Source organism: Chiloscyllium plagiosum, chromosome 8 (genome assembly GCF_004010195.1).
Source record: "Chiloscyllium plagiosum isolate BGI_BamShark_2017 chromosome 8, ASM401019v2, whole genome shotgun sequence".
NCBI classification, from domain to species: Eukaryota; Metazoa; Chordata; class Chondrichthyes; order Orectolobiformes; family Hemiscylliidae; genus Chiloscyllium; species Chiloscyllium plagiosum.
In genome coordinates, this window is record NC_057717.1 from 96,522,400 (window position 1) to 96,533,636 (window position 11,237).

At 39.8% G+C, this 11,237-nt stretch overlaps 1 protein-coding gene across 8 annotated transcripts in view; it reads right to left on the reverse strand.

Annotated features, from left to right (window-relative positions):
- LOC122552212 (dedicator of cytokinesis protein 7-like) overlaps positions 1 to 11,237 on the reverse strand; it is a 177,635-nt gene that overhangs the window by 76,674 nt on the left and 89,724 nt on the right. For all 8 annotated transcript variants that reach the window (XM_043694839.1, XM_043694843.1, XM_043694838.1 and 5 more), the window contains exons 15-16: positions 2,895 to 3,012; positions 208 to 278 (exon numbers count right to left, since the gene is read on the reverse strand). In XM_043694839.1, coding sequence (XP_043550774.1) covers positions 208 to 278; positions 2,895 to 3,012 — 189 coding nt within the window. The remainder of the gene's footprint in view (positions 1 to 207; positions 279 to 2,894; positions 3,013 to 11,237) is intronic.

The following is an 11,237-nucleotide window of genomic DNA, read 5'->3' on the forward strand; positions in this document are numbered from 1 at the left end:
ACAAAAATCTGAAAATACACGCTAATTTAACGGCGATGATATAACAATTGTCATAATGCCATCCAGCTAGCAAATAACTTGATTCAAGGACAATTGGATGGACAATAAATACTGGTCTAACCAGTGAAGCTACATCCCATCGAAGAGCAAAGTAAAACATGCACTGAACTCTTAAGGCTCTGCTGAGACCAGTCTTTAATAACTCACTTGTTGTGATACACCACAGCAGAGTATGCTTCTTTTGAAAATTCCGCACAGCTAGACTTCCCAAAGATAACCTGCATTTATATAGAAGAAACAAATGGTCAGTGATCGTGCTGGGCTAGAGAAGCACTGACTGATACACAATGGACAACAGAATCTAAACCACGCATAGTTCAAATGGCAAGTTGTGAACAGAATAAGGGACCCATTATTTCTAACTTCACTAAAAGAGCTGAGGATCCATGGAATGCTCCAGCTCAGAGGGGTGAAGTTGTTGCATTATCAAGTATATTTAGACAGATTTATGGTCTTGTGGGGGTAATGAATATGGGGAGTGGGTAAGAAATTGGAATAGAGACCAAAGATCAACCATGATCATATTAATTGGTGGAGTAGGCTTGATAGGCCATATCATGTACAGCTGCTCCTATTTATGGTGTTCTTGAATCAAGCATTTTGATGGGCTTGCTCCTGAAAATTAAAGAACAGAAGTGCCTGGATTGTCAAAGGATCAAGTGAATGCAAGGGTGGAGCAGGTTACAGATTGGAGTGGGGGCAAAGCTGTAAAGGGATTTAAAGACAGAGACAAGTATTTAAAATGTGATGTATTGGAGTAGAATAAGCCCATCTTACAATAAAGAAGAAAGGAATAATGGTTAAGCAACATTTAGCACAGATGAGGTTCTTCCTATCATTTGGCAGTTCATGCAGGATGAGAGTGGATAGCCACGGAGGTTAACAAAAGGCCAAATGTGGCACTTTGAAGGAGTTATTCTGAAAATAAGAGTGATTATGTTTGAGCAAAGAGAGCTATCAATAATGGCGACTTTCAGATAATTGGTAATTAACTAGTCAGAACTTGGGCGGGGAGGGGGAGGAAGCAGTAAATGGGACTCATGGAAAGAATGAAGTATGGAATGGGGTTGAGTGACTAAATACTATAGAGTATTGAAAAGGGTGTGCGTGAGAGGGGGAGTGGGTGGGAGTGGAAGGGTGTGAGAGCCTGCACGTGAGAATACCAAGCAAAAATTGGGCTGAGCTTAGTCATGAGTCATGTAATGGACAAGTATCAAGACAACACTCACTCACTTCACATACATAGTACAACAACGTACAGTATTGAGTGACCACCGAGCTGTGGACCAGTTCAAAGGCTGCAGCCTCAGAAAGAAATCAGTAACGTGAAATGAAGAAATCCAGAGTTGTACAAGAAGCATTTGAAGAGAAAGACAGCTTTTGATGCACATGTCCATTTAGCTCTTGCAAAAATTGAGCTGCCTCATTCACTTCCACTATATTGAGCATGATCTACATTTGCTGTCTCACCCACACAGCTATCTAAAACTGCTGTAATTGCCTCAAACCATCAATTTTTTTGTTCTTTCATACACTTTGGCATGACAAGAGGCACAGTGTGTACTTCACATCACGTATTTATTGTTCATAAACGTAGAAACAGAGTGAAAAATCAATCATATAACTCTCAGTATCAAGAGCTGTTAGACTATAAACCTGTGAAAAGGAACACTCTGACTTGGAATAGACTCTGGGGGTTCATGTCATGTCGACTTAAGCGTCTGACAAGAAAGGAAAATTCTCTCCCCAAATAATATTTAAAACTCCAAAGAAGAATTAACTCTTGCAAGTATGCTCCCATTCTCTCAAAGTTTTCACATTGAGCTGTATATAACAAAAAGCTGATTTCACTCTGGCTTCCAATACCTTCTACATGTACTTCATTACTTTTATTATCCTGTTGTTCTTGAAACATCTGCTCTCCTTCTTTTGAGCTGTAAATTCCTCTTCCTGATAGTTAAATTGAGACTTAACTGTGCTGCCCCAGATGCAACCTGTATTCCCAGTTGTGCTGAACTTCAAAGACTGCTGGATACTCAACGGTAGTATCCAGGATATAATCCGAGTCTATCTCAAGACCATCAAAATAGATTTACCACCTTGCTATGTGTGGGACTTTGCAGAACTGAAATATGATTGCAGCTCTTTGCAGTACGACAGTTACTGCATTTCTAATTTAGTAAGCACACAAAGAAACATACCATTTTCTTCTTTCTTCCTCAAAGGGTACTCTGGCTTTTGGAACCAGGAGTCACAGCTTAATGACATGGGTAGACAATTTAGGACTAAAATAAGCAGAAATTTCTTTACCCACTGAGTAGTGGAATGCCCTGCCACTGGAAGTGGTTGAGGCCAAAGCATTTAATGTTTTCAAGAAACAGTTAGTTCTTAGAGCCAAAAGGAGCAAGCTGTATGGGGAGAAACAGGAACAGAGTTGAGTTGAATGATCAGCCATGATCATATTGAATGCTGGAGGTGGCTTGAAGGGCTGATGAGCAGCTTATGGTCGAAACTTCAACTTTCCTGCTCCTCGGATGCTGCCTGACTGGCTGTGCTTTTCCAGCACGACACCCTTCAACTCTGAATGGTCTGTATGTCTACTGCTGTTTTTTCCATTTCTATAGAACCCAATCTTGATAGCTCTCTTTCTGATTTACCTTACATTACCTTGAGCCACTGTGATGGTGTTCTATTGTGCACCTTTCTCTTGGGCTTCTCAACAACAAACAAGAACTACATGACTTTGAGATATATATAATACCAGGTATGGCATTTGCATCTGTTTCAGGAAGGTAATTGCTAAGATCCCCACTTTAATACAAGGCATTTCTCACCGGCATGGCAGTGTTGGGGTCCTCGCCTGCCATAAACTGGACCTTCACTGTAATGTTCCGCACAGACCCCTGACGGCTGCTGAAATTTAAACTCTGCGGGTAGACGTACAGTAGATTCCTGAAAGGGAAAATGTCACAGATGAAGAGTGTAGATAACACATAAGTCGTGAGCCAGACTTACAGTGACCCATTAATTTTGCTATGTCATAAATATACCCACAGATAACAGTAGCTGCAAACTCTCAAAGATATGGGAAACAAGACATATCCATGGAAGCAAGTCATTATCTGAATAGCAAAAAGAATGAAGAAACATCAAAAATGGAACAGCACCTCAGTTAAAGCAGTCAACTGGCTGTCACTTGAATCACTCATAGAACATAGTGCCTTTTAAAATTTGGAAGCTTGGTTTTACCTGACATCTTAGATCAAAAACTCAAAGCAATCAGAATTCTCAATACACCAAAATAGAGATCAGCAGTGTTGACAATAAAGAAAATGCTGGATAGAAAAGTTTCAGTGAAGAACTGAGAAATAGAACAGTGTATATCATATGTTTATTGAATGCTGGTCTGGCTAGATCAATTCAGTGCTATATTTTGATTCTGTAATGCTCTAAGAATTCTGGCAATGATCTGGCCACTCAAATTTCTGCAATGCTCCAAGAATTCTGGCAATCTCCTGGCCCACTGGATATCACTTATTTTTCCAGTTCCCTTCACTTGTGGTACTTGGTTGCAGTCTCTCAGTCAGAGGCATGACAGGTTCAACTACTCTTATTTAACTACCAGAATCATTCATAGTAATCTACTGAAGAGACAGAAAACAAGGAACATGAACGAAGCAAGCAATTTTACTCAGTGGATCAAACACAGAAATAAAATAAGTCCAACAGTAACTCCATTACAGTAAATTCCAATTAAAAATTCATGTGACTTGAAACCATTCTTTTTGCTGTGTCTTCTACTTCTCTTTTTTCAAAGACCTAGACAACTCTCACCTCATTGCTTTCCTACCTGAGCCCTGAACCCACAGCTTTCCCGAGCTTCACTCTTATCTGTCCTTGGGTCTTGCCCATGAAGACTGGTCCTTGAAACCATTTCCTCCAAAATGCTGATTGTCAACTTCCCCTCCAGATCCATCGTATTAGTTGATTCAAGCATCCCTCAACTATTGCACCTTTCTTTCTGATCCCTATCTCTGGCAAGAGTGCAATGGCATTGTCACTGGACGAGTAATCTCGAAAATAAAGTTTAACGACATGTTCTGGAATCTGAATCCCACCATGCCAGATGTTGAAATTTGAATTCAATTCAATTCAGAAATCTGGAATTAAAAGCTATTCAAATGGTACCATACAACAATTGTCATGAAAGGCTACCTGGTTCATGATTATATTTTAGGGAAGGAAATCCTGCCATCATTAACTGGTCTGGTCAACATTTGGCTCCAGATCCAGAACAATGTGGTTGACTCCACAATGAAGTGCCTTAGCATGTCACCCTGTTGTATCTAACTGCTATAAAAAAAATCTGATAAAGGGAATAAAACTAGACGGACTACCCAGCTGGAAACAACAGCACACACAGTCCTGTCAAGCCTGCAAAGTACTTCTTACTAACAAAGTGAATCTTGTATCAAAATGGAGAAAGCTGCAGACTACAGAGGAGTAACATAACAATCTAACATAGTCTTTCTCATACAATCTTACAGACAATGTCCCAGAAGCCAACATCACCATCCCTAGGCATGTCCTGTCCAACTTAGAGAAGAGACCAACCATAGGGCAATGCCACAGTGATCTAACAGTAGGGAGGAAGGTGCCCTGGGAGTTCTCAAATTTGAGATGCACCCTTCACACTACACAAGTCATGGACAAAGACCAACTTCAACAAGAGGAAATCCAACCTTTTCCCCTTAATATTTGGAACGCAGCTTTGCTCACCACTATACCACTTGATGGGTATATGAATAGGAAGGGGTTAGAGGGAAATGGGCCAAGTGCTGGCAAATGGCACTAGATTAGGTAAGGATAGCTGGTCAGCACGGACGGGTTGGACTGAAAGGTCGGTTTCCATGCTGTACATCTCTATGACATTAAATAGCATTACTGTCACTGAATCCTCCACTATCAACATGCTGGGAGTTTACCATTGTTATTAGACTTCTGAATGGATCTCTCAAATTTCAAATCTGATGTTGATTTTTTTTTGCACCTTCTTTGCAGCCATAACTTTGTATTTCTCACACTGTTCAATCACCTTATGATCTTTGTGTCTTTGTATGTTTATAATCTGCTACACTGTATGCAAAACACAACTTTTTACTTTACTTAGGTACATGTAGCAATAATAAATCAAGTCAAAATCCTTGCTGCTTTGACACATTCAGCTCCAGCAACAGGTTCTCTTCTAACATGTAGTACAACCCACTAGGGATCTACCTTTGGCCCTTTCCTCATCTGTACATGACTTATAGATAATGCCACCTGAAGTCACAATTAAGCTCCCATGGTACTGTATCAATACTTAGCTTGAGCTCTAAACCACATATGTTCACCCCTCCACTACCCATGATGTTACACCATGCCTCCCAGATCCAGTCTTGGAAGAGTCATAATCTGCTTCAGTTAAAAATGTAGAGGTATGGGTGGGTTGCGCTTCGGCGGGTCGGTGTGGACTTGTTGGGCCGAAGGGCCTGTTTCCACACTGTAAGTAAGTAATCTAAAACCCAAGATCCGCAAAGCCATTCGATATATAAATTTAATTATGCCAGTTTTACAACTATAAAACAGATGCCTATTCAGCATGTGAAGTTGGTGCAGACACTTGATAGTGCACCAAGCAGCATACTGGTGAAGGCCCAGGTTCAGGAGTTAGAAACTGCCCCAAAACATACACAAGGTTCTTATTTCCATGCAAGGGCCAACCTGTTGGAGCCCCATTGCTGAAATCAGGCTGCAGCTGCTGCCGAATGGAACTATCTGCATCAATTTACTAAGTATCAACCCAAATCTTTGACTTTTTCCCACAAGAAACTCCTCTTTCTGTAGCAGAAATTAAGCTTGAATGCAGTTAAAAACCTATTCCTTCTGTAGGCAATGATTCCAATTGATAGTAATACTGGATCCCAGAGTGAGAACTGGCTTGACAGGTCATAAGTTTAATTTTTCTGTTTACCATGGAGATTGTTCATTGATCACATTCACATGAGGCCTCAAACATATTTTAAACAAAAGAACATTAAGGTTTTTACTCAAAAGAAAAACTTTAAGTGTATTTCACTGTTCAAAACCTATGTGAAACACACTCATTATAAATATCTGAAACAAAGACAGAATCCTATTACTAGAACAACAATCTTACAAACACCCAAACCTCAGTGGTCACCCTTGTCTCCATGTTAAAAGCTTCTTGTTCAGTTCGTATGATTATAATTAGTTTCTTTTTAACAAATTTTGATTGACTCCATGCTATTTTCTTCTGTTAATGTTTCTTTCCAAGATCTTTAAATAGCTGTCAGCTCTGCTCATTTTATTATTTAACATGGGTTCCTTAACATCATACCTTCAACAGCCATGTAGGATAGCTCTCTCTCTGATACTCCCACAGGCATCTGCTTCTACCATTTTTTGAGAAGCACAATGGTTTTATCTTCCCTAGCCCCTGCAGCTTGGGTTGTGAAGGACCTCTTCTCTCTGAATCAACTTACTTCCCTCTGAATGATCAGTTCTGATGAAGGGTCACTGGATGTTAATTCTGACTTCTCTCCACAGATGCTGCCAGACTTGCTGAGTTTTTCCAGCAGTTTACATTTTTGTTTCTGATTTCCAGCATCTGCAGTTCTTTTGGTTTTTAACCTCTGAATAAACTTGCTTTAGCCTAAATGAATCAGTTTCTGAGGTACCATTTCTCAGTCTGTGCTGTGAAACTCAAGCAACCTGAGGAGATCTCTGCTTTCTGTTCATTTAGCTAAAGTCACATGATTTCCTGGATAAGCTTTTTAAAAAAAAATTCAATTCACAATAAGTTCCAGACCTCTTTTAAAAAAAACACAACATATCTTTACAGAACTGAAAACTAATATACATCTTATCTCCACTTTAGAACCCAAGTTCTGAAATAGCAACAACACACAACATACCTGCCTCACACCATGAATTACAAGCTAGTTGCTGAAAACTGGTCATGTCAATAACAAGTCATGACAACAATGAAGGCATAAATCAATCAGAATTGTATTAGCAAGAATAATAGAGGAAGAATAAATGAAGAGCTGAGCTTGTGTTTGAGGATGTCATTCTAACTCATTCTTGGGACGTGACTGTACACACAGCAGCAAAGACTCAATGTGACACTGTTTGTCAGTGTGGAAACTCAACACAAATAGCACCCTGGCAACCAACTGATGTCTTTTGTACAAAACATGTCCACCAGATTGCTCCGGTTGGCTCTGTGCCCACTGACTAGCTTTTGTTTTGACAGGTTGAAGAGTACGGCCTTAACCTCAGCTCCAAGAAATGCCTTTTAATAATCACTCTCCCGAATGAAACAATGCATAGCAGGCATGGTGAAACTATACTGTGAAAACTAACAATATGGCATTGTCTGACATAAGTATTTCCTTATTACAATCATGCCCCAAGAATGAATGACAGTCTCAAACATAATCAGTCTCTTTTTGTTATTTTTCTCGACAGAAAGATTCTATTTGAATTATGTCATAGGAAGAGAAGGAGGCCAGTTAGCCCCTCAAGCATGTTCTATGAATGAATGAGATCAGGACTGATCTGCAACATAATTCCATATCCCTTCATGCCTTGAGGCCAAAAACCTATAAACCTTAGATCTAAAATTAGCAATTGGCTTGCAACCAAATAGCCCTTGCAGAAGAAAAGTTATGACCTTATATCATCCTTTGCATGATCAAAGAATCCCTGATTTCTCTCCCGAACATTTTTAAAGACTATAGTCCTAGACTCATCAACCAGCAGAAATAGTTTGTATTTACCTGGTCATAAAGTCATACAGTCCTGCAGCACGGAGACAGGCCCTTTGGCCCAAACTGGTCCATGCCAACTAAAATGTTAATCCGAACTAACCCCATTTCCTTGCTGTTAATGCCTGCCTTCCATATGTGTACCACCCTCTGTGTAAAAAAAAAAGCTGCCCATCAGGCTCCTTTCTATTCTTTCCCCTCTAACCTTAAACTGATGCCCTCTAGTCCTTGATTCCCCAACCCTGGAGAAAAGACTGAGTGCATTCACCCGATCAATGCCTCTCACGATCTTACCTGATTTTATTCCTGTTAATGTCTTTAACTTTTCAATCAAATTACCTATGAATCTTCCAGATTCCAACAGTACAACCCTACTTTGTACAATCTTGCCTTGCAATTTGATTTTTGTTGTCAAAGATCATTCTGTTAAATACATGCTGATTTCTACCAAGGCCAATATATCCTTTCTAACATATGGTGCACATGTGACAAAACGTCTGGACATGAACCTTCCAGGTCAGTGAGCAAACCTACATCCAAAACCTCAACCTGAGCTACAAATCTTCTCAAAATTCGCTATGTGGTGCATAGCATAAATCACAGTACTCCAGGTAAGGCTTTGTGCAGCTGAATTATGACTTCACCACTAGCATTCTAGTCTTTTTGATATAATGGCCAGTATTCCATTTTCCCATCAATTATTTTCTTTACGTCTTTACATCATTTTAATGATCCATATACCTGGATGCTCAAAACCATCACCATACCAAAGTGTAATCCTGACATGTTCTGAAGCAAACATTAATATGGTTCAAAGGAGTAAATCTCTTAAAAGGTAAAATTCTCTGAATTTGTTTCTGATAGGAAATAGGTTAGAGTATGTACTTTGAGAAACAAGTGTTCAGTAATGAATAAGGAAAGCTCCCTTATAAACAGTTTTAATGTATTAGTAAACACCACATTATACATCATCATTGAAAATTCAGTAGTTAAATCACTTTGCACGCAGGAAAATGCTAATAACTCTCATTAATTATCTTGAGGATACTTTAAATGCTGTACATTGGAGCAGGAACATTTACGGGAGCCCACACCATCACTTCCAACCTTAAGAAAATGCACAGGAACAAGTCTGTGTTGCATCTGCTCCAACAGCTGGCATTGCTCACACTGCCTGAAGGATTCCAGTACAATATGTATCGCACCCAAAACAAACACTACCCTTGGCACCGTGTTAACCCAGATCTGCAGAGAAGGCCAATTAAAAAGACAGACACACAAAACATGTGTTTCATTAGCAATTACTGGAATATGTGTTAAAACAAACACTTTTATAAATACCCACCAGATTTTAGGTTTAGCAGTAATTAATCAGAACAGGGAAGTTAATCCTGCTGCTGGTTCTAATATTTCTGTTTTATACCTTTGCAAAAGTTTTAAGCTACCCCACACATACTGATGATTACCTTGTTTCTTACAGACTTTCTTAACTTACGGAAATGCACCAGTCTTTTGTAGCAATATCAAAAATAATCATACCCGGTTGTATTTTAGACCAAAACTAAATTCAAATAAAGTCAACTTTTGCTAGTGATACTTTTCTTAAACAGCATTTTCACATTGTGTTAGGATGACAATAGGGAATTAACAGGCAGGATTATTTCATGTGAAAACTGGCCAGCCAATTAGGGGTTTAAAAGTTATACCATGAGTTGCAAATCTCCAGAACATGCATAGATAAATACAGTTCCAATGTCTCCTTGCACAAGCTACATTTCACTCCAAGCATCCCAGTTACTCTTCAGAATGTCATGGATTGACGCATTAATTGCCCATTAAACTCACCACAAAAAGTTACATCCGGTAAACAGCAGTGCAAATATCCTTTTAACAACATGCCAATCAATCTCACCAGCCGAGAAAACTATGGCATCTCATTTCTTCAATTGTAAATAAAGATTTATTTTTGAAAAAGCCAATTTTTGAGCACATTTTGCTTATCAAATCTTTTTAACCTCTGAATTAATCTTTCATCACCCGATGTGGTTCAGATTTCCTATTCAGACATTCATCTCTTTCTCAAACCTTAATTCTCATCAAATAAGGACATCCACTGTTGAGCCTGCCACTCATTGAATTCCCAGATGTCACAACACTTGCAGCACACACAATCAGCGTATACTTTCTGAAAATGATGTTCAGATCTTTTGTGCTAAGGGTGGAGGAGAAAACTCCAATAGGTTGCAGGATGTCCCATTTCAAGAAGACCGAGCTCATTAATTTTCACTATTTCCAAAGAGAAGCTAAAGTTCATCTTCAGGAAAACTTAGAAAAGTTCAAACATTCACCTTCTGCTGCAAGGTGGCACTCTAACTAAACTGAGGACTTCTAGAGGCCGAATGCCAGTTTTACCTTATTCCAACAATGTTCATTTCCACAAATCATCTGAATCCTGTGACTATGAGTATAATACACCTCAAAAAAGGCTTCTTGTGACACACTGGTAGTGCCCCTACCTCTGAACGAGGAGGCACAGGTTCAAATCCCACCTCCTCCAGAGGTGTGTAATAACATCTCTGAATCAGTTGCTTAGAAAATATCTACAGTACACCACAAAACCTTTCTGCAGTTGCAACCTCAGAAGTTGCTACCTTTGTCTCAACTTTTGTTCAGTTCTGACCCTGAAGCAGGCAGTGTTCACACTGATGTAGCGTTTCACACAAATTCCAGACTGAGTCACCAGTTCAGGATTGAAAAAGAAAACAAACGTGTATTTATGTAGCAACTACCTGACCCCAGAACATCACATCTTGCAAAATGTCCAGATTACAGAGGAGGAAGTGCTCGATGTCTTCAAACGGTTAAAGGTGGATAAATCCCCAGGACCTGATCAGGTGTACCCGAGAACTCTGTGGGAAGCTAGAGAAGTGATTGCTGGGCCTCTTGCTGAGATATTTGTATCATCGATAGTCACTGGTGAGGTGCCAGAAGACTGGAGACTGGCAAACGTGGTGCCACTGTTTAAGAAGGGCGGTGAAGACAAGCCAGGGAACTACAGACCGGTGAGCCTGACCTCGGTGGTGGGCAAGTTGTTGGAGGGAATCTTGAGGGACAGGATGTACATGTATTTGGAAAGGCAAGGACTGGCTTTGTGTGTGGGAAATCATGTCTCACAAACTTGAATTTTTTGAAGTAACAAAGAAGATTGACGAGGGCAGAGCAGTAGATGTGATCTATATGGACTTCAGTAAGGCGTTCAACAAAGTTTCCCCCATGGGAGATTGATTAGCAAGGTTAGAACTCATGGAATACAGGGAGAACTAGCCATTTGGATACAGAACTGGC